Here is a 23664-nt window from a genome sequence, read left to right on the forward strand (position 1 = left end):
TAGCCAGATGCCACGGCCAAATTGGCGCGCTCTGGCTGGCTTCATTTTATTACTCTGCACGAACCAATGGTCCAATGGATTAAAAAGGCTTCAGAATTCTTAGGAGTTTTTCGCATAACAACGTTTAGTGACGCAGTACTCATTCCCGTATCTCAAGGAACCGAGGTTATGTAACCGAGTATGTTTTCTCTTTGACCTTTGACCACTGACAGCACTGTCATTTCTTTATAGGTGTAACATTGCTGTGATCTTGCTGACTGACCTCATTGTAGACCACGGGGTCAAAGTGGAATGGAGCGCGTACCTTCACCTGCTGCTCCATGCCATCTTTATAGGTAACACACACACAGCTCTACAGTTTATTTAAATCATTAACCCTGGAAAGTGCCTCATTGGATGTCCTGTAATGCTCTCTGTTTATTTGTGTGTGTAGGTTTTGACCATCAGCACCCAGAGGTCTATGAGCACTGCAAGCGTTTACTGCTCCACCTGCTGGTGGTCCAGGGCACCAACAGCAGCGTCCAGTCACTGGCATCTGTATTGCTCCGCAACCGCGAGCTGAACGAGCCCAAAGTTCTGACAGTCAAACCTGCTCTTCAGGAGTTCAACCTCACAGGTACTTTAAAGCTAATGTTACATAGACATTTCTACCTAATCCATGATGATTAATTATTGTAATAATAACCAATTAAAATTTTAGCCATGTCCCAGTGTTTTATACTTTATACTGTCAAACGACTAAAATATTTAATCGTGATTAATCGCATTAATGTCAAAGTCAATGTCAAATTTTTATCTATTCTAAATGTCTCATGTTTTTTGTTTTTTTTTTGCCTGTTGTTTTGTTTCCGGTCTAACTAGAGCCATTTGGTCTAACTCCATTCGGTCTAACTAGAGCCATTGAAACGAATGGGTTTTTTTTTTTTTTTTTGCAACACATCCTGTTGCAAAAGCGTGTGAAAAAAAATACGAAGTTTGCTAAGCCAAAAAGACTGTAAAAGAATTGATGCCATTAAAATGGGTTTGCATTAACGTCGTTATTAATGCGTTTAACTGACAGCCCTTCTAATATTAAAATAATTGTGAATTAATTTGTCTCCCAGGTGTCACAGAGCTGATGCCAGACTACCAGCCATCTCCAATGACAGACTCTGGCCTGAGCTCGAGCTCCACATCCTCTAGTATCAGTCTGGGCAGCACAGTTCTGCCTCACCTCCCCCCTACTCTCCTTAATGAGGTGGACCTGTCTGCAGAGCAGGACGAGAAGGTCAAAAACCTCATTGAGTTCATCAGCTCAAGGTGAGGGGGTCACTGCATGCCACTATGTCAAATTCATCCTCTCAGCTTTGCAATTTCATTATCAGAGTACTGCATACACCAAACACTTCCACCAATAACATGCTGCAATCCTGCTTGATCAAACCTCGCTTGAGAGTTTTGTATGTGCTGGAGTGGTTCTGGCAAAGAAAGAATGGGGTGATGTACAGTAGCATATTGGGAACTGCCATTGTTTACATGAGGAGATATTTTACTCCAGGTTGCGTTAGAACTAGGGCTGGGCAATATATTGGTATCGGTCAGTATTTATCGAACAAAATAAATCCATGATGTCAATACTAAACATTTTGTGTAATGCGTGTAATTTTCGACGCATCTTGTTAAATCTCACGTGTGTGAGCAGCACAGATCCATCTACTGCACATACTATGTGATGCTCATGGTTTTTTTAGCATCTCCCTTCTCACGATATGAGAAAATCCACATGAATTTAATCTCCAGATCTACTCTCACACAATTTCATTTGATAAAAGTTATCATCCAATATATACTGGAACTCAAAGCTTTTCAAAAATGTGTTAAAGTTTTATTAATTCATTTTAATAGACACTGTTTTTGAGGATTCATTTGTTTTAAACCGTAAAAATACAGAAATCAACAAACAGGAGAAACAGAATTTAGGTAATTTTATTGTGTAAAAAATAAAATATATTTCATTGGGCCCTAAATTATGAGGTATAGCTTACCCTTTGGAGTTTACTTAACTCAAATAAGTTATGTTTACATTCATTCTTTAGTCCTAACAAACATATAGAATGCATTTGTTGATATGAAATGAATATAAGATATTGAGTATCTTGATAAATATTGATATCAAATGTTATGAAAAAAGTATGATGATATTTTTTGCCATTTCACACATCCCTTTTCAGAACTGTTGACCCTGTTGAAGTTAAAGGAGAACTGCCAGTCCAACTGGGGTCCATGATAGGGCACGTTTTTTTGTTAAATGACTTTCCTCATAGTTGTCTCTGCATATTAAGATGGGATAAAATAACAAAGCGTTTCTTCAATTTTGTTACCAAACGTTAATGTTGTTCCTGGCAAGTTTCCCTGGATACATATTGAATGAGTATTTATTTTGTGTTAAGTTATTGTATTTTTTCCTCTGCCTGCAGCCATGTCTAACAGGAGAGGGTATTGTTGCCTTGCATGCGTGTGTGTGTGTGTGCTCAGTCTCATTTCTGTGTGAACGTGTTATACATACATTTTGTTTGTTTAGTGGGAGTTGTGTGAGCCTGCTTTGCCTTTGTTCTATGTAAGATATTTTCTGCTGTATCTCTTCCTCTAATTCTGTTCTTCTGATTGCTTGGCCCATAGGAAGCGTGGTCCGCTGTGGAACCATGAAGATGTCTCTCCTAAAAATCCCAACATCAAGAGTGCTGATCAGCTTAGTGTGTTCCTTCGTCATGTTGTGAACGTCTTCAAACAGACACCGTCCGGTAAGACATTGGACATGCTAATTTCGCTGCATTATGTAGTGGACCAACTTCCGTATGGAGGAATACATATTTTTTTTACCTACAGTGAATCAATTGTTTCATCTTTGATTGATTTTTGTGATGTATGTTTGATTAGGTTATCAGTTAGAGCAGGAGCTGAGTGAAGTTGCTTTGCAAACCGCTCTGTCCTGCTCATCACGGCACTATGCCGGTCGCTCCTTCCAGATCTTCAGAGCGCTAAAACAGCCACTCACAGCCTCCACTTTGTCAGATGTGCTGTCTCGTCTGGTAGAGACTGTGGGAGATCCAGGGGAAGAGGCTCAGGTATATAAAAGTGTCCTACTGTTCCAGTTTTGTTTTTTGTTTTTTTTTTTGTCTGCTGACCTGACAGGGCAAGTACGTTAGATTTTCGTTGGCCCTACCACTACAATAAGTAGTGATTTTAGTGTCGGAGAAAGGGTTTTTTTCTATTTTCTAATTTTCTATTAAACTTTCTCTTTATATTTATGTATATTTAAATATATTTTAAATAAAGAAAAATCTGATAATTTTGTCAGCAAAAGATTTGTTTTAAGTTTTCTCTATTAAATAAATATATTTATATTTAAATAAAAACAGTTCATTAAATATAATATATATATATATATATATATATATATATATATATTATGAAGAACTGTTTAGTAAAAAAATTGAAGGTTGGAAATGTCAGAGAAAATTACATCAACACATTGAATAATGCAATACGTTTCAAGGCACTTCAGTGGGCCTTTATGTGTTGATCACTGAACAGTCCTAATCAAATATTTCATCCATCTCCCGCAGGGTTTTGTTATTGAGTTGCTGTTGACACTAGAGGCTGGTATAGACACTCTGGCTGAAACGATGAAGAGCTATGACCTGCTTACTGCACTCTCACAGTAAGACATGCTCTGCTACGATAAAATATTATTTCCATCGTATACAGCACACTACTAAAAATGCTGTCTCCATCTCCCGTAGGGCCTCCCATGATCCTCTGCACGGCACCAAGTTTGCCAGTAACAGGAAAAGTACCGGTCAGCTGAACCTCGGCAGTGGAAGTTTCTTGCATGTCCATTACGGCCACACTCGCAGCAACTCCCTCCGTGCCAGTCTGATGGGTGAGCGCCTCGGAGACCGTCGCCGCAGCAATACCCTTGATGTAGCCGACCGCTTGGGCGGCAGCCACGGCAACCTTGCCCGCACTCGGAGCTTATCATCATTACGAGAGGGTGGTGGCCGTGGCGATGGAGGAGGTGGAAATGGAGGAGGATCTGGTGAGGTGGTGCCACCGATGGACCCCACCAATCTGATGGCGACGGTCTTCTGGATTGCTACGTCGCTGCTAGAGTCCGATTATGAGTTTGAGTACTTGCTGGCACTCAGGCTGCTGAACCGACTGCTGGCCCAGATGCCCCTGGAGAAGGTGGACAGCAGGGAGAAGCTGGAGAGAGTGCAGGCCAAACTGAAGTGGTACAACTTCCCCGGCCTTCTGACTCTCTTTCTGAAGGGTTTCACTTCAGCTGCAACGCAAGAGCTCACAATTCACCTCCTCAGTAAACTCATCACTGTTTCCCGACACACACTCATAGACCCCTCACAGCTAGCAGGTGCGCCCATGGTTTCGGAACATTTGAAAATCGGAAATTTTCATATCTGAATGAATTTCATGAATGCGTCCATGTATTTATTGACTTAACTTATTTCCTGTTAGGTTTTCCTCTGAATATCCTGTGCCTTCTGCCGCACCTGGTCCAGCACTTTGACAACCCCACAGGGTTTTGTAAAGAGACTGCTGATCGAATCGCCAAAGTGTGCGTTGAGGAAAAGTCAGCCACACTGGCCAACCTGGCTCACATGATGAGCCTGTACTCAACGCATAGCTACTCACGAGACAGCACCAACTGGATCAACGTGGTGTGTCGCTACTTGCACGACTCCTTCTCTGAAATAACCTTCAACCTGGTCACATACCTAGCTGAGGTGAGATGAATTTGATTGAGTCATACAGTTGGGATAAAGTGTTTACAGTTTTTAAGTGTCTAATCCTCTTTTTCAAACAGCAATATGTTTATGTTTAATATACCGGCCAATGTTTTGCTGCTTTATGTAGAATTTGTTGATTTTTTTCAGGATTCTTTGATTAATTGAAAGTAAAAACTAAAACGGTGTTTATTTGACAGAAATATTTTGTAAAAAAAAAATAAATAATAATATAATAAATATAATTGTAATTATTCATAATTATCTAACTTTTAAATGGCAGTGTCTATGTATGTAATATCTTTTTATTATGTGTTATATAGTATTATTATTTATATTTGCTCACTTAACGAGAATGATGATTCATCAAGACATGATGAATTGAAAGCTGTCATGTAACTTCTGACATGAAATTGTGCTGTCATGTAACTTTGTGCTCAAGTATATGTATATAATCTCTTGACATTTTACCTCTTCTGTTTTAGTTATTGGAGAAAGGACTAAACAGCATGCAGCAGTCTTTACTACAGATCATCTACAGTCTACTGAGTCACATTGACCTGTCTGCTGCTCCTGTCAAACAGTTCAACCTGGAAATCATGAAGATTATTGGCAAATATGTACAGGTGTGTGTACAATTTACTCTTTCTGTTGTTAACAATTAGAACATCAGTCCCTCCAGAGGTTTATTTTAGTATGCCTGTCCCATTTCACGGTACTGGAGAGTAGACTTTGCTGTTCAGTGTGTATTTGTCTGTATGAATGGCCCGGGGGCTGTTTGAGTAACTATAAGCTGCATCATTGCTTTCCTACTCTCTGGTCTTTATTGAAGCTTTTTATCTTGTGAGTCCCTCAAGGTTAAATGGCTATTGTAAAAAAATTGGCTCAAGAGTTTTGTTTGTTGTGTCTGTGTGTTGCCACAGAGCCCGTACTGGAAGGAGGCCCAAAACATTCTGAAGTTGGTGGTGTCCCGCTCAGCAAGTCTGGTGGTTCCTGATGAGGTGCAGCGCTCCTACAGCACAGAGTCTACCGGCTCCCCGGAGATCGCTTTCACCCGCATATTCAACAACTCATCTAAAGAGCTGCCAGGAAAAACGTTGGACTTCCACTTTGACATCTCAGAGGTGCTTGGCCTGCCATTTTCTGTCTTTTATTGTGTTTGTTTGTCACTGTTGTCTATTGTAGTTACCTCATCATAGTATCTTTTTTGACAGTATTTTTTGAACCTTTGACCCACAGACACCTATCATAGGTCATAAGTATGGAGACCAGCGAAGTGCAGCGGGGCGTAACGGAAAACCACAGGTAATTGCTGTGACAAGAAGCACCTCCTCTACTTCCTCTGGCTCCAATTCAAATGGGCTGGTGCCAGTCAGCTGGAAGAGACCTCAGCTCTCACAGGTACCGTCAACTGTTATGAAAACCTGTCGAATTGTAATTAACCAACTAGAGCTTTGAATGATATATTTTAATTGTAATGTTGTTATCTGCTTTTAGAGGAGAACTCGGGAGAAACTGATGAATGTCCTGTCTCTATGTGGCCCAGAGTCCGGCCTGCCTAAGAACCCATCTGTATGCTTTTCTTCTCATATTCAGAATGTTATTAGGCTTGCATTTTAATAATTTTAGCAATGGCTAATTACACCTTTTTTCTGTAGGTGGTGTTCTCTTCAAATGAGGATTTGGATGCAGGTGACCAGCAGACTAGTCTGATCCCCACTGTAGAGGAAGTGACACGGGAGGAGGAAGTCCAAGCAGAAGAATGTGGAAGTGAACAGCAGTTTGGTGTCTTCAAGGACTTTGACTTCCTAGATGTTGAGTTGGAGGATGGAGAGGTGAGCCCAAATGATCTGGGCATGTTGCCTCATATTTTTATCATTAGCAATCAATCCTCAAAGTGTTTTAGTAAAGACATCTCAGAACTGATAACTTTTAACAAAAGTAAACAAAGAAATAGTCAGGGTGTGTGTTCTTTGACATCACCTGTGTCCGTTTGTGCACCTCCACATTATCTCAGTGTCTTAACTCTCCCTAACACTCTTATTATCTTTTTTCCTATTTTGCGTCCAGGAGCTTCAGGTAAGTTTTAAGCAGTGTTCAGGGAAAAGTTTGTGTTTTAATCTATTTTAATTGTTTGTCATTATTCATTTGAAAATTTGCACCCATTCAGAAATTGCACAAAATCAAATGCCATTTCCTGCTAGACAAACAAGTGGATTTGTTTTTAGAATTGTAGCTAATGGTTGTCGCAAGGACATGGATGATGCAAATTAAAGGAGAACTCTGGTGCAAAATGAACCTTTGGTCTAATAACACATTGGTACCAAGTCGAACGTTCTCCGGGATTTGTTTTTATGATAATCGAATTTAAAGAATTTTATCTCTAAAAACGCTTTAGTGTATAACGCTAGTATTTAGGGCATAGAATAAGTAAAACGAAATCCCTAGTTAATACCACTAACAAGGCTCAAAATAGCCCCTCACTAACTCTGTAACATAATGAGGGTCCATACATGCAAACCGAAGCATTGAGAACTTTGTAAGTGTACAGACCGTTTAATAAGAAGATACTTTATAAAGACAATTACACTTCACATATACATGCAGGATCCATCTTGTAAAACAGTCTCGACCAGTCGAACAACGAACGCTGTGTTGAGTTTTGCGTTTTGCGCCGGAGTTGTCCTTTAAATAATTTTCACTTAAAGTAGAATATGAAGCATACATTAAATGGTCAATGTTGAGTTCTCTGTGTTCCCTGACTGTGCTCTGTGGTTGTGTTGTGCATATTGTCGTCTTTTGTATAGTGTATTAATTTCTTAAACCTTTCCTTCTGTATAATTCACATAGTGTGCAGTTTAAAGTTGATCTGCATTCCTCTTATTGGCTTTCTCCTTTATCACCTGCAGGGGGAGAGCATGGACAATTTCAACTGGGGTGTGCGGCGTCGCTCTCTGGATAGCATTGACAAAGGTGACACTCCGTCTCTGCAGGACTGCCAGTATTCCGGCAGCACGCCCAGTCTCATCCAGCCGGAGGACACCGATGAGTCATCTGAGGAGGAGGTACTGAGCGCTAGCCAGATTCTCACCCGCTCCAACCTCGTAAGTCCCTTCTCCTCTGGGCCCCCTCCACATAAGGGGCACCGGCATGGTGTGTCTGTGCGCCAAATTGGGCTTAGACGCTGCCGCGGCCTACCTAGATGGGGTTAGACGCTTGCTTTCTGCATAGCCCGCACTTCTGGTGTATTTAGATAAGTGCCCTATGCACTTCTCCCTACCGCCCAGCCACGCCAACTATAGATTTTTTAGCATTTCAAAGCCCTTCTCTGACCCTTACTTCTATTTTGAATCCCTCTTTTTATTTGATTGTGGTAAGAAAGGTGATGGGAACCTTTATTCTGTCTTTTTTAGTGATCTATTAGCCAGTCAGAGTAGTAACTTTAATACATGGGTTTAGTTGTCTTGCATTCTTATACTAACTTTGGCATAATTGTTTAGATTGCATGATTTAATTTTAATGCCCGCACAGAACTTTCTTCCAGATTTACACAAAATTTAGACATATGTTTTTCATACGGTTGCATGTTGTCTTGCATTTTTTTAAGACAAGTAGATATTTAAAGGGTTAGTTCACCCAAAAATGAAAATTAAGTCATTAATTACTCACCCCCATGCTGTACCAACCCCGTAAGACCTTCGTTCGTCTTCGGAACACAAATAAAGATATTTTTGATTAAATTTGAGAGCTGTATAACTACCACATTGGCTCCTAAGGGACTGCCTCTTGACGGCCCAGAAAGTCAATGAAGAAAATGTTTAAATATCCCAAGTGACTACCGTGGCTCAACTATATGTTTATCAAGCGACGCGAATACTTTTTGTGCGAAAAAACAATAAAAAATAACGAGTTTATTCGACTATTTCTTTTCTTCCTTGTAGGCCAGAACGAGACTTCCTTATAGATTTCCACGACGCATGCGCGAGATTTGCGATCTGCGTACAACAGCTTACACTACTTCAGATCGCAATTCTCGCGCATGCGTCGTGGAAATCTATAAGGAAGTCTCGTTCTGGCCTACAAGGAAGAAAAGAAATAGTCGAATAAACTCGTTATTTTTTATTGTTTTTTCGCACAAAAAGTATTCGCGTCGCTTGATAAACATATAGTTGAGCCACGGTAGTCACTTGGGATATTTAAACATTTTCTTCATTGACTTTCTGGGCCGTCAAGAGGCAGTCCCTCAGGAGCCAATGTGGTAGTTATACAGCTCTCAAATTTAATCAAAAATATCTTCATTTGTGTTCCGAAGACGAACGAAGGTCTTACGGGGTTGGTACAGCATGGGGGTGAGTAATTAATGACTTAATTTTCATTTTTGGGTGAACTAACCCTTTAAGTCTAATTGAGTCTGAAATGAACTGCTCACATTTTTTAATCTGACACAAAATCACAGAAAGATGTGCCTTGTTGCTAGGAGACACATGACGAAAGAAAACAATATATGTTCTTAAATCAGCTTAAAATATCAATGTGTTTGAAATCCTCGGACTTTATGGATTCATAGTCTGGAGCTTAAAAAGTCAGAGTCTGTATTCTTCATAAAGTGATTTTCTGTGATGCCTGTCAACCCCAATTGCTTAAAATCTGTAGACTGCCAATGACTTTCGTCATCTAGCATCAACTGGTCTGTAAATCGGTGCACAAATCTGGTTATGTGTTGTAGTGTATTCTGGCCTTTAATTTTACACATTTCCACAAAAATGAGCAGAAAATGTACCAAAAATTTGCATATTCCTTGTGGGGCCCTCTTATCACTTAAACTGCTTCATATAGTTTTTCTGCATGAATGTTTAGATCCAAGCTTAATAATACTTAATATTTCAATTCAAACCTCTACTAATTTAATATTACTGCACTCTTTCGCTTGCTATGGGGCATGAGCTACTAAACAGAGCTTAAAAAACTGATCCTTTATACGCTGCTGAGTGAAAGTCATCTTCCTTTTCCTCCTACACTGTTTAAAAAAGACTTGAATGCAAATGACCATATGCACGGAACTTTTTATGAACTTCCGCAATAATGTAAGCCAGCTGGAAAACCTCAGAAGAAATGTCACCAGTTGGTTTGTTGGTATTTTCAATGTTGCATCTATCAAAAGTTGTATTTCCTACATATTTGACAAAAAATGCTTTTAGTCATCACATTAATAGTACCATATAAAGGGCTGGAAAAAATGTTCCATGTGCGTGTCCAATTACAGACACTATTAACTTCTAAGATCTTTAATGCAAACAATAAAACTGGTTTATTGGCAAATTAGGTAAGTGTGATAACTGCATTAAAATATAAATAAAAAAAAATTAAAAAGTCAACCATTGATAGTTTTGTATCAAAGTACTGCCAGTACAGAATGACAGCTAACAGTTCACCGGAAATCAGGAAGTAACCGTGCATATGATCAATCGGTCTTGCCAGGTTCACATAAATTTGTCTGGCATGCCGCATGATGTCATGATATGAAATATTAAAAAGTGCAGAACTCAGGAACGTACACCATGCAACATAACACGTAGTGTAGTGCAGAGACTTCTACAGCAAATGCTATGTTGTACTACATTTTTGACTAAATATTGATACATTTTCCTTTTTTACACAGCTTAATAGTGATTCTGCGACGGATGATGCCATATCCAATCACTTGGACTCGCTCCAGCAGTCACAAGAGTCCTCCAGTAGTGTCCTGACTGAAGAGGCCACACCCACCCTACCGCTACCCCGCCCAGACAGCCCCACCCATGAGACAGCCCACTCTGACAGCAATAGCAGCCAGCTGCCTGAGGTGGGATCAATCAGGAATCTCAATAAATTGTGGTGCACGGGTGCTATTTAGCCATTCGCCTTTTGCTGCTGTTTTCTTGTCTGTCAAATTCCCCCTATCATCCAAATGGTGTCAATGTCAAGGTTTTATTGCTCGAGTGTTTCCAGAAACGGTTGGGTTTTGAACACTAGGCGCTGTCTGTTTCCTTTGCCAAAATGCTGGCACATTCTCTTTTCCTCACACTGGGTTGCTTTATGGGGGTGGGGCCTGCTTGCTTGCTTGATGTGTAATTGGGGAAGAGATTATCATCAGGGACAAAAATACACCTCAGGCCTGCTGTGCTAGAACTACATCAAATTTGGTCCCAGAAAGGTTGAAAAACACAGACGTTAACACGCTTTATGTTCTGATGATGACCACTCGCTCCTATCCAAGGACCTGAAGCTTCACCGTAAGTATTATAGAAAACTATACCACCAGTCTACAGAGGTTTAAAAGGCAGTATCCACAAACATGAGTTTTAGGTGCATTTTCTTCGTTTTGGCCATTTGTATTGCATATCCTAGACTGATTATAGTCATAGATACCAAATTATACATTTAAACATGCTTATCTATTTGCCAACCAATTGTACGCCAGATAGCATCTGCAACAACTTCCAGAAGCGTGAGGAGTGCCTGTAAATACAGCTAGGGATGAGGGAGGTTAAGCACACAATGTAGAAAATGAGCAGAAACTCATGAATGTTGATATTGTCCTTTTTTAAATCACTGTTAAAGTAATAATTCACCCAGACTTTGTTATCATTTATTCACCCTCATGTTGTTGATCAGTGGGACACAAGAGATTTTTTTTATTTTTATTTTTTTGAAGAATGTTCTTTTTTTCTGCATACAATGAAAGAATAGAGACCACATGCTGTCAAGCTCCAAAACTACCAAAAAAAAGTATTTCAAAAAGAAATATTTCAAGTCTTCTGAAGCAATAAAAAAAAAAAAATTGTTTCTTTTTTTCTTTATAGCTTTCAAAATTATAGTAATTTTACTTCAACTTAGTTCAATGGTTAGCTGCAACATCTCTCATTTATAAATTGTCAAATTTCTATTTTAAGTTCTATATTTTAAATCTGTATTTTACTTTAGTTTTATTTCAACTACCAAAAACGACACTAACAACAACACTAGAATGATATTTGAGAGCTACAGCAGAGGGGAAGACTTTCCATGAATAATGACAACATCAAACTGTTCCTCACACAAAGCTATCGTATGACTTCAGAAGACTTTGAACATATTGCACAAATGATTTGGACAGCTTTTATGGAGCTCTTTTGTGTTCTTTGTGTAACCCCTGGTCACTATATGCTTTCATTGTGTGGAAAGAGCAGTGTGAAGATTCTTCAAAGTACATTTTGTGTTTCATTGTTATATCTTTTGGGAAGACATAAGGGTGACTTAAGTGATGAATGTTAGTTTTTGGGTAAAGAGCAGCCATCCAGTGGTAATCAAGTAAAAAAGGATGCACAGCCTGACTGAGAGAACATTAAAGACCACTAACAGGCTTTAGCCAGCCGTGTTACTAACACTGTAACTTAACTAACTGCTGATATATGCATTATTTTTTTTATTCCAGTTCATTTGGTTGGTGTTTAAATGACACATTTATACCCTGGAAAAAATATAACTTTAGGATGTTCCCACTGTTAAGATGATTTTCAGTCAAAATGAAACAAAATTAAACACCTAGTAACAATTCATAGCATAATACCCCTTATTTTGATGTTAATGAATGAACAACTTTTGATCAATACTATAGCTAAGACCAGTTGAGTCCAGTCCAGTCATACCTCAATATCAGCTCAAGGGCATCTCGCCTGTCATTCTCCAGCTCTTAGCGTAATGAGTCCAGATAAAACCATCGATAGTCTTACTCATAAGCGTGGCCACCACAGCCAAGAATGCCTAAAAGCTTTCTCTAATACCGCCTCTACTTTGGCTCCACGCCACCCTCCCTTCTTCTGTTAATGCATTAGACTCATAAATAGAAAGGAGGAGGAGAAGGAAAAAGAGAAACTCAAGTTCGTTCAATTAGATGGGGGGAGTTTTTCTTAGTTGTCGCCTTAAAGTAGGTTTGAATAAAACATGAGAGAGATGGAACAGTTTGTTCCCAGAGAGGTTTTACCATCATTCATGTTGTTTGCTGGAATTTATCATAATGACAAATTGTCCATCATGCATCTTAAAGATTTGTAGTTTACAGGTTTTATGTGAAATTGAGCTCATGTGAGTTTGACGCCCATTGCATTTATTGTGTGATCTACAAGAGTTTGAACCTTCAGCAATCAGTTTTAAGTTGTGAACAAAGATGCATCTCCGATAATATCTTTTTAAATTATTTGGCATATAAGTTTGGCAGCTTAGTGTTAGAAGTAGGACTTTTATTTTGATAGCTGCGAGAGAAAGGGAGCTCCCATTTCCCATATTCATTAGTTTATTATCCTGGTTTTATCAGTTCTAATACATTATTAGATAAAAATAAATATTTAGACAGAACTGGTAAAAGAAAATAAAAAATTAACTAAACAGTATATGATAAAACTATTATAGCTTTTGTCTTTCTTCGAGTAATATGCAAAAAATGGCACATGCGTATCGATTTTTTTCTCGTATTTATTAATTTAGTACATTTTATGTCAAATAAATATGCATTTAATTGCATCGTGTAAGATCTTGTATACCCGTCTCCCTATAGAGGACAAGTGGTTTGAAGAATGGATGGATGAATAACTTTTATTTTTGTGTTCTCATGAAGTAGAAGACAGAATTAGTCATTCACTGATGTAAGTATCTGTGGAGTCCTGTTCGTCAGACATTATGGGTGGAGATGTTTTCCCATGAGTTTGATAGATTTTATAGTTAGCTGCTATTTAGCTCAGTGCTTCATGTGATTTATGAATGGAGACATAGTGGTCCATTTAATATAGATCCTCTGATGTCACAGGTTTATTCCTCTGTAGGTCACATTTGCATCATTAGTCAATGGTGAAAGATTAGCCCCGTACCATTATTGATTTTTTTTTTTTTCCTCCCACTCCTAATAGAAGTACCGAGAGCGTATACCAAGGCCATTTTGTGAGAGCCATTGCTTAAGGGTCCCTTGGTGACATTCACTCTTAAGTTTATTGTTCATGCTGCCCACCTGGCCTGAATGTTTTTACAGCACAGTAAAAAGAAATAGCCACAGCTCTGGAGTGTTGTAATATGGCAATAGGTCTGCTTAATGCACAGAAATTTAAAGCAAATGTGCACTAATAATACATATTTTTGTGTTATTAGATTGCAAAACACTCACAAAAAATATTTATGCCTGTTTATTGCCCTCCAAAAAAACGGTGCCTCTTTTGCCGCATTTCCTGACTGCCCTTTACTGTCCATGTTCACATTTACAGGATGCCAGTGTAACTGCAGTGGATGAATTAAGTAGCAGTGTCAGTGAGGATACGGGGTTTGGCAGTGCCCCTCCTCTACCATCAGACCGCTCTGAATTATGTGACTTACCTGACTCCCAGGACCCCACCGACGACCTGGATCCAGCCCCCCCTCCTCCACCGGCCATTGACAGCCCACCTGGGTCCCTTTTCGATGATGAGCCGGTGCTGCCACACTCCATCATAGACTCAGCCTTGGACTCCATGTGTGAGGAGGAGACGGTTCTGCCCCTGGCTCTGGACTCGGCCCCCGACTCTGTATGTGACGAGGATGTGACATTGGCTTTGAAAGAGCTAGATGATCGATGCGAAGAAGAGGAGGCTGATTTTTTTGGCATGTCCAGGTTGGTTTGATTTCTGTGGTAATCATTCATGGGGTTGAAAGTCAATCATGGCTTTGTTCCAAAGCTCTACCATCTACATAGACAGCTACCTTCAACGGCAGTATCCTAAACCAAAATGAAACCTCAAAAGTAACACAAAAGTGAAATGCTCTTCATAGGCTTCTTCAAATAGTCACTTACATGCAACACAACTAGCTTTTCTCACATGAAGTGCAACATATGAAATTATAAATTAAGAAAATATATTAAATAAATTGTGAAATGTACACTTGTGTAGTTAAAGGCTGACCAAACTGCAATTATTCCCTATAATTTGTTACTGCTTTGGTCAGGAGGGCGCCTTTGGATGCTGTCTAAGTTAGGCCACTCACAGTGCTATAGAGTGTGGTAGAATTAAAATGGCACATTTTTTAGCAATCGAATTATGTACACTGCTGTTCAAAAGTTTTGGGTCTGCAATTTTTAATGTTTATGAAAGAAAAAGAAACAAGTACATTTTAGCATAAACAGACATCACTTTAACATTATCCATTATTTTCTGGGATGCATCAGGATGGATGAGTGCTTTCACTGCAAATGCAACATGTTTTTGACTGATCAGATCACAAAATGTTTATTGTATCATCTGAGATCTTAATATCAGGTGCAAACAGTCTATTTTTGCTCAGCACTGTACAATTTAATACCATTTAAGTGTTGCTTCTGTTGTGCTGTGAATAATAAGGATGAGTTTCATTAACTCTGTGAATGGTGATGTCATACTTGGGAACATTATTGCTCTTGAAGGTCAGCCATCTATACTCAAGCACATCAGAAAGAGCCTCCGCAAACTCTTTATTCGTTCTATATACGCACACAGTGCAATAGATCATCCTCTAAGCCCTGATGTGTCTGGCTCTTACATGATTGAATAATAAAAAATTGTAGGTAGGGGCTTAGATTGTAGCGCATACACGGCGCGATGAGGGCCTTTTCTTACTCTTCCTGGCAACTTTCTGCTGCTGAGATCTATTTAACAGAAAAATAGGCTGCATTCGCCACTCCGCGAGTATGGGAACTGCTCTGGTGCGGTGCAGCATCGGGTGGGGGAGGGATCGAGAGGGAAAAACAGAGAACGTCACAAACGCAGCGGGAGAATTTAGGCTAACACGTGAGGTAAAGAGCTCAGAGAGGCGACTGCGATAAATAGAGCGTCAGAGCAGGAAGACATTGAAGGGAAGGATAAAATCTGTTAGTGAGAGTGAGGATGAAGATGAAGGCCATGTCCTCCACATCTTTCAGCAACACTGGTCTCAAATTCTTCTACTCTGTATGCTTCATCAAGATCTTCGGCCCTTCAGTCCTGTAAGTGTGTATTTAGCTGTGTGTGCTTATGTTGATTTTGTGCATCTGCAGTAGATTTGGACTGTAACAACACTGCAGCACAGGACATCTGCAGTGAGAGAGAGAGGGGAGGGAGAGCTTAAGAGAAAGAACAGCATGTCTCTGTTTACATTTTTCCTTCCTGGATGACTCTTTGTGTTGGTGCTTACGTCTCTACATGCGTCTTGAGTCTTGTTGTTTCCATCTTTGTTTACAGTCAAGATGAGGGTGATGCAGACGGCTTTCCCGAACTCCAGGCCTCGCCACCTCCTTCGCCCTTTCTCTCTGCTATTTTGGCAGCATTCCAACCCGTAGCCTATGATGACGAGGAGGACGCCTGGCGTTGCCATGTCAACCAGATGTTGTCGGACTCGGATGGGTCTTGTGCTGTGTATACCTTCCATGTGTTTTCACGACTCTTCCAGGTAAAATTAAGAGTGTTTGTACTTGCACATTGCATGAATATTAATAACCATTTCTGTTTTCTGCCAATACATCACCGTTCAAAAATGGTGTTAATCTCTGTAAGATTTTGTTTCAACTGAAAATACATTACCGTTCAAAAATCTTGTAAATCTCTGTAAGATTTCAAATAAATTAATATTGTTATTCTGCACTGATTAATTGAATTGGTCAAATGTGACTGTTAAGACTTGTATAATGTCACAAAAGATTCTTTCTGAACAGAAACAGATTCTTTGATGAACAGAACTTTCTGTTCATCAAAAAATCCTGAAATATATGTATCACATTTTCCACAAAAATATTAAGGAGCAGCAACTGTTGGTTGGTAATAATAAGAAATGTTAATTGAGCACCAAATCAGCATATTAGAATTATTACTGAAGAATCATTTGACACTGAAGACTGGAGTAATATGCTCCTGTTTTCAGTAAATGCAGTAAAATACATTAAATGAAAAACAGTTATTTTAAATTGAAATAATATTTCACAATATTACTGTTTTTACTGTATTTTTATCAAATAAGTGCAGCCTTGGTGAGCATAAGAGATTATTTCCAAAATATTAACCTACATTACAGCTTATTTGACTGATTCAAGTTGAGTTGATTCTTCTCCTGTCTCTTTAGCACATGCAGAAGAAATTTGACTCTATTACCCATGCCTCAGTGCGCTTCCTTGGGGAGGGGCTCCAACGAATGGGAAACCAGTTCCTTAGCTCTCTAGAGGTCATGACCTCCTGCTCCCAGTGCCCTACAGTCCTCCTGGATGCTGAAACTGTGAGTTTATGCATTTAGAGTGCACTTCCTCTGCACCTCACACCTGAATACTTACAATGCTTATAACACTTAAAATACCTGAGAAGAGTGGAAGATCACAGTTTATTGCCATTGCATTTGCCTGTTTACACAAAGCCTATGTCAAGTCGTTTGTCTATAAGTGTGATAGTGTGACATAATTGCTATATTTAGTGAAGTGTATGTGTGTGTATGTGTGTTTTAGCTGGTCTCCTGTGGGCTTTTGGAGACACTAAAGTTCAGTGTGTTGGAGTTACAAGAGCATCTGGACACTTACAACAGCAAGAGAGAAGCAGCTGAACAGGTGAACTTAAACAATATCAGTAACACTTTACCTACAAACCATTTGCAATGCTTTTTAAAAGTCACCATGAAATCCATGGAACACCATGGAATTTTTTTGCCCTCATAATTAAAAACATTCATTTCCCCTTACATCTCTTCTCTGATTGCGTGTGGATCTGTGTAAGGGGGGAAGATAAAACCCCAATAAATAATGGGTTCCCATTCACAGAGCATATGAGAGGAGTGGAGCGGTGAGAATCTCAGCTCCTCGCTCACTGAACTGTTCACCCCTCCGCTCCGCCGCTCAAAGCCACATCAGCCCGCTCCACTCATTACCGCTCAACGCAGTTTGCTTCACGCTCCACTCCCATCGCTCGTTGAGAGACCGATATTGAAAGGGATCTCACATTAACTACTCGCTTTCATATCCTTACATACCCACGTAATTTATTTGCCTTCCATGAAATACAAAAGTAGATGTTTGCCTTGATGGTGATTTATGATTACATTTTTTTCTAAAAAGGACAATAAATTTTGTCCTTATGGGCTCTATGCACGGCAGTATTTCCGGTGAAGCATTAGGGATGCTCGATAACTTCCGCCGATCGTAGAGTCCAATGCAATGCCGAGAATTTATATTGAATTTTATACTCCATGGTTATACTAAAGAAACGTTAGTCACAAAAACAGATAAAACAGACACCCCTCGTTGTGTTTATGCTTCTTTTTAAAATTATATTAAATAAATATAACTATATATAAAATTACATCTAAACGTATGTACGTTTCATTTCAAAGACTGGAGGACAGTAAATATTGAAGACTCTGCCATAATCCCGTTTTCCTCGGTTTTCCTCCGCTTTAATCTCCACAACCGGAAATGGACGAGCATCCTTGCGTCAAATGCGGAATTTATGCGTGCATATAGCCCATTAGCTGTGCTCTTTGAGTATTTTGAAGCCATATGATGGCTTTGTGTGAGGAACCAAATTAATTTTAAATTACTCACTGAAATTCTTTCTTTAAATTCAGTACTTTAATAAAATAACATCTGGCAGCTCTTTTTTATTTTACAGTCCTGTTCCCCATGTACATATTATGTACTTGTTATAGTTACAATAACTGGGTAATAACTAGGTACTAAACCTACCTTAACCCATATGTACATATCTTACATTAACCACTACTTTTTTAAGGTAAGTACACACACTGTAAAATAAAGTGCAACCAAACATCTTCGTTTGCATTAAGACAGAAGCGGTGAACTGATTTTCAGCTGAAAGTATATAAATAACCTGGGCATTTTCTCTGCAGTTTGTTTGTCGAAGCTTTATCTTTAAACCCATTTTTAAAAGGTTATGCAATGGAGGAGAGACAGCAGTGGAGAATAAGCTGACAAAGCAGGATCATAAACGTCTTTTTTTATCCCTGACGTCTTTTTGCAATTGTTGGCTATTAAATCATATCAGGACGTGAGTTGATTTAGCCAGCGCTAGCTTCCGTCAGCTCCCATCTCTTCATGCACGGTCACTAAGAATAGCCTCACGGAGCCCCTAAATCATTTAGCTGGGCGGACAGGCTGCAGGAAGGGGAGCAGAGGGGCCAGATGGGATAGTGGATGACTAGGGGACAGTAATTGGATGAGACACAGGCACTGCCTCTAGCATTATGTCCCGACCCCCCTCTGTGCTTAAACAGACCCTCTTTAATTTGCTAAGTAGTTCACTCTTATTAAATTTACCTCTCACACCACTCCCATACACACTAGTCGTCTCTCTCTCAATTTCTGTTTCGCACTCACAGAAACGTCATCTCTCACATTCATCGATAACATCAGAAATTTACACCTGCACTTGGTTAACAAGGTAACTCGTTTCTTCTTCTCCTTGCAGTGGTTGGATAACTGCAGAAAGACTTTCGGTGATAAAGACAGTAACCAGCGACCCAACACTCAAGCTCAGGTATGAAAAAAAAACACTCACATCACTGCATGTCTGTTTCAGCATGCAAACGTGAACATTTGTGCTCTAAAAATGTCCATTTATCTCTGAGAAACAAATAAGAATGTAAGAGTGTAAGCAATGGTGATTCGGGGGCAACAGCTTTCTACCACTTATAACCAGATCCACACAGAATCTGTGCAAGCCAAACTCGCCACAGATTTCTACATTATTTAAATGTCTTTTTAAAATGTTAAAAAATCCCTCTTATCCACACAATTTAGCAGGATCCCCTCCAAAAGACTGGAATAATGCCTGCTAAAAAATCAGCTTTGCCACCACTGGAATTAATTGCATTTTAAAATATATTAAATAATATTTTTTATTACTATTTAGATGTATCTTATATCAAACAAATGCAGCCTTGGTGAGCATAGGAGACTTCTTAAAAAAATTATATATATATATATACACACACACACACACATTCGAATGGTGTAGATTTGGTTTGTCTCTGTCTCATATTTAGTGTGAGAATAATGATTTTGGTAGCTTTGGTTACACTTTCCAATTAGAGTCAATCCATTGACATTATTTTACATTAGGTATCATAAACTTACATTATTTACAGCATTTATTAATCTAGATTAATGTTAATCTAGCATCTTTATTTTCTCTGCAACGTCATAGCTTTAAAGTCGGTTTTGTGATGCCACAGTGGAAATGATTTCTGCCAACATTTCTCTCTCTTACTTGCATTGGTTTCAATCTCTCTCATGCTTTTCTACATAGTTTGCATATATTTAGGTACGTTACTTATGTTTGAGTATGCATAAAAAGGGAAAATATATTCAAAGTAATTTCTCCCTGAATGCATTGCATGTAACTGCAACCTTTGTCATTTGTTAATTATCAACAGAGCAATATTTCTCTCTCTTTCTCTCTCTCTCTCTCTCTCTCTCTCTCTCTCTCTCTCTCTTGTGGTGGTCTTGGGGTGTTGTGAGGTCACTAATTTTTGGTCTTTCTCTCATTTCCTGTGTTTCCTCTTTTTTTTTTGTGACCGGCTGTCCTTCTTGCTTAGCAAATGGAAATGCTAGCAGTAAGTTGTTTATTGTATTTTAGAGCCTGTCGCAATCCTTTCTTTTCAGCCACATACACTGAGCATTCATCTATTCTTCACTGATACATCTGCATATGCATTCTCAACCAATCAGAATTCAGAACAACCCCTACGTCTGATCTCTTAACACCACAGACGTGTCCAATTCATGATCATTCATATATAATCACTACAAGCTTCATTAATTAATTTCATTATTTAATGGCTTAAAATAGTTTTTATGCATACTTACGGTGTTAACTTTGCTAATGCTAATTTGCTAATTTAAGGTTACTGGTGTTTTAACGCTTCTAGAAATCATATTATGCATTCAGTGTGTGAATGGAGTGTGTCCATGGACAGCTGAGTGGAGGATGGGAGAGGAAAGTAGCTTAGATTTCTTGTTCCTGCACTTTTTTGCATGCTCCATCTAACCCATCTGCTCACTGACATTTTGGATCACTCCATTCAAATCTAAAGTTTTTCAGAAACATCACTCTTTCAGGGTTTTGTTCTGATTAGGGAACCATATATAGTCATGCTGCACAAAACGATTTACCAGGGTGTAACCCTTCCTCTCCATCTCAAGTCAGGACGTTCATCCTTCTGTCTGTCTATCCCTCCATTTGATCATTCATCTGGCCGTCCGTTCATCTGATCATGCTGTTTTGCTACTGACAGTGCTGATGATTAAAGCTGGAGATGTTGAGGTGATGGTGTCGTGATCTATTTTTCTCTCTCTACCCATATCTCTAGGAGCTGGAGTTGTGTCGACGGTTGTATAAACTCCATTTCCAGCTCCTACTGCTCTTTCAGGCCTACTGCAAACTAATCAGCAGAGTGGACACCATCAAGAGAGAGGCAGAGGTTTGTATCTGCTGTGTTTCCTTGTATAGTTAGAAGCTCTTATAGTATATTTTATTAGATACTTAAGATATGATTGTAGAATAGTCAACGATAGGACAACGATATGAATTAGTGATGCACTGATGTAAAAATTGTGGCCGATACCGATATTAATATGGCCGTTACCGATATTTACAGATGTCGATATCTCTATAGAAAACACATAGAGAGGATTGGGGCTGCACGATATTGGTAAATAATGACATCACGATGTTTTAATTTTCTGAAACAATAATTTCACCAGATGACTTGAATAGCGCTATTTGGAAAGAATGAATCATTCTAGAATGACTGGTTTTGTCTTGGAGTAAATCCACATAGAACTAATATTATGTAGTTAACTAGACTTTAATAAATGGATCCTTATTGTGTTTCCGATTTTGTGTTGGACAGATCAGTTGTTTTATCATATAAATAGTTTGTCTCCTCAAAAGACTTGGATTTCTGACCTGGAGTTGAAAGGATTAATTTTATGATGTCTTTATGAAATCTTTGAAGTGAAGTTTTGGTGAAAAGACTTTAAATAGAGAGACAGAAATCTCTCAGCTTTCATTAAAAATATATTTTTGAAAATAAATGAAAATATTATCGGTTTGAAATGACGTGAGGGTGGGTGATTTGATGACAAAATCTTTTTGGTGAATAATCTTTTTTTGTATGCAGAATTACATTAAAAGGACATCTTTGACTATGGTAACACTTACTTTTTCAGCATCTCAAGGCAAGATTGTTGCAACTTTAAGATGCCGTGTCAGTACATAAAGGGATAGATACAGTAGATGGATGGATGGATGTTAGGCCAGCCATATAGACAGAAGATGGTCTGTTTTTTTTTTGGGATTTTGTGGTAGTTTGTGTTAATGTGTGCCAGTATGGACACATAAAGGTCTGACTGCAAATAATGCTCTTAGTGCAGCATAACTTCATTAAGCTCACTGAGGGAGACTGATATGCTTAACACAGACCAGAGCAAAGCCATTCAGCCTATCGCTCATCAATACAAACTCACTTACACTTTATAGACCGTACACATACACACACACACACAGAGAGAGAGACCTCAGCAACCTCTGTTATGTAGAAAGAATATAACATTTCTCTTATGTTCAGCTTAGGGCAGACACAATTTTGTTTTGTTGCTGGTGACGTGAATTAATAAGCACTGCCTAAGGAATTCAATGCGTTTATGCTTAATATGACATGAATACAGTGTGCTTTAATGCTGTGTCAGCTGCATTGATTTTGTATTGGCGAATTTGTCGGTTTTCAGGTAACTAACATGTCAGAGGAGCTGGCCATATTAGAGAGCTGTCTGAAGGAGGCGGAGTCAGTGGGTGATGGACAGGAAGGAGTGGGCGAGTTTGAGGTGGACCAGTCGAACACAGAGACGGCCATCCACTCACTTATCGAGAGTCTTAGAGCACGGGACTTCAGCACAGCTATCGCACAAGTTAAAGCCTTCAGGTATGATAAACCGATTAGTTACAGTAAAACTGAAGTAGCAACAGATATTTTCTTCCGTATTGTAATGGATAGCCAAGTGAAGCATTGGGCGGGACTTGGTGGTTGTTTGATAATTGCAGCAATCTCTGAAATATCAATAAAAAAATTATGATGTGCACAGATAAAGTATTTATAGTAAACTGCAATATTCCATCAAAAAATAAGAATTGTCCGTTTTGATTCCAAGGTGATTTTAAAGACGCAATGTAACGGAAGTAGCAACAGATCTTTTCTTTCATATTGTGACGTACATTGGATTATCAAAAAAGAAAAAAAATGTAGGACACAGATTTGATTCCATCCATCAATTGTAAGAAAGCAGCAGGGTTTAATGCCTGGTTCAGATTGCATGATTTTAGCCCGATTTTGGCACGATCCGTTTGACTTAGGGTGTCGTGGGGATTCGTAAACGGCAACGGGTGTCGGGACGCAAGATTCGATCGTACCATCTCATATAGTGTGTCATAGTGGGTGACAACCTACGTCGCGTCTTTGATGCTTCACGACATCACGACAAAATGACTAGCATGTTTAATTTTTTTTAACGGTCGTCCATGACGGTTCCGTCACATGTATGAGGTTGACCAATAGGAGCACAGAAGCTTTTCCGTACACAACTTTCAAAAATGGCAAAACGAAAGAGAGACGATGGTGCTAACGTTAAAACTAAAAGTAAAAATATACAAGAAAACAATATTTTACCTCAAGTTCTCTTTGGAGGATTGACAGCCCATACTGTCCTCTTCGAGCAATCCAGGAACCTGTCCATTGTCGGGTCTTTTTTACTTTTTTCTGAACACAGGACAGCCAATACAACACTCTCCACTTCATCCATTGTTTGTTTATATTAGTTTCCAGAAGTCACTCGCTACTA

The 23664-nt window shown here is 39.1% G+C and overlaps 1 protein-coding gene across 9 annotated transcripts in view; it reads left to right on the forward strand.

The window, feature by feature from the left end:
* fryl (FRY like transcription coactivator) overlaps positions 1-23664 on the forward strand; it is a 103536-nt gene that overhangs the window by 76983 nt on the left and 2889 nt on the right. For 5 of the 9 annotated variants that reach the window (XM_089118582.1, XM_089118576.1, XM_089118579.1 and 2 more), the window contains 23 exons: positions 232-335; positions 434-616; positions 1104-1299; positions 2659-2780; positions 2917-3104; positions 3606-3700; positions 3783-4411; positions 4516-4784; positions 5270-5410; positions 5708-5908; positions 6024-6185; positions 6282-6356; positions 6443-6619; positions 7694-7888; positions 10444-10626; positions 14054-14436; positions 16016-16223; positions 16890-17039; positions 17263-17361; positions 19235-19303; positions 20364-20381; positions 21138-21248; positions 22558-22751. In XM_089118582.1, the coding sequence (XP_088974708.1) occupies positions 232-335; positions 434-616; positions 1104-1299; positions 2659-2780; positions 2917-3104; positions 3606-3700; positions 3783-4411; positions 4516-4784; positions 5270-5410; positions 5708-5908; positions 6024-6185; positions 6282-6356; positions 6443-6619; positions 7694-7888; positions 10444-10626; positions 14054-14436; positions 16016-16223; positions 16890-17039; positions 17263-17361; positions 19235-19303; positions 20364-20381; positions 21138-21248; positions 22558-22751 (4152 nt within the window). Of the gene's footprint in view, positions 1-231; positions 336-433; positions 617-1103; positions 1300-2658; positions 2781-2916; positions 3105-3605; positions 3701-3782; positions 4412-4515; positions 4785-5269; positions 5411-5707; positions 5909-6023; positions 6186-6281; positions 6357-6442; positions 6620-6854; positions 7000-7693; positions 7889-10443; positions 10627-14053; positions 14437-16015; positions 16224-16889; positions 17040-17262; positions 17362-19234; positions 19304-20363; positions 20382-21137; positions 21249-22557; positions 22752-23664 lie in introns of those variants that run through there. The other 4 variants (XM_089118577.1, XM_089118584.1, XM_089118578.1 and 1 more) reach the window with 3 other exon arrangements.

Source organism: Pimephales promelas, chromosome 13 (genome assembly GCF_988280905.1).
Source record: "Pimephales promelas chromosome 13, fPimPro1.hap1.1, whole genome shotgun sequence".
NCBI classification, from domain to species: domain Eukaryota; kingdom Metazoa; phylum Chordata; class Actinopteri; order Cypriniformes; family Leuciscidae; genus Pimephales; species Pimephales promelas.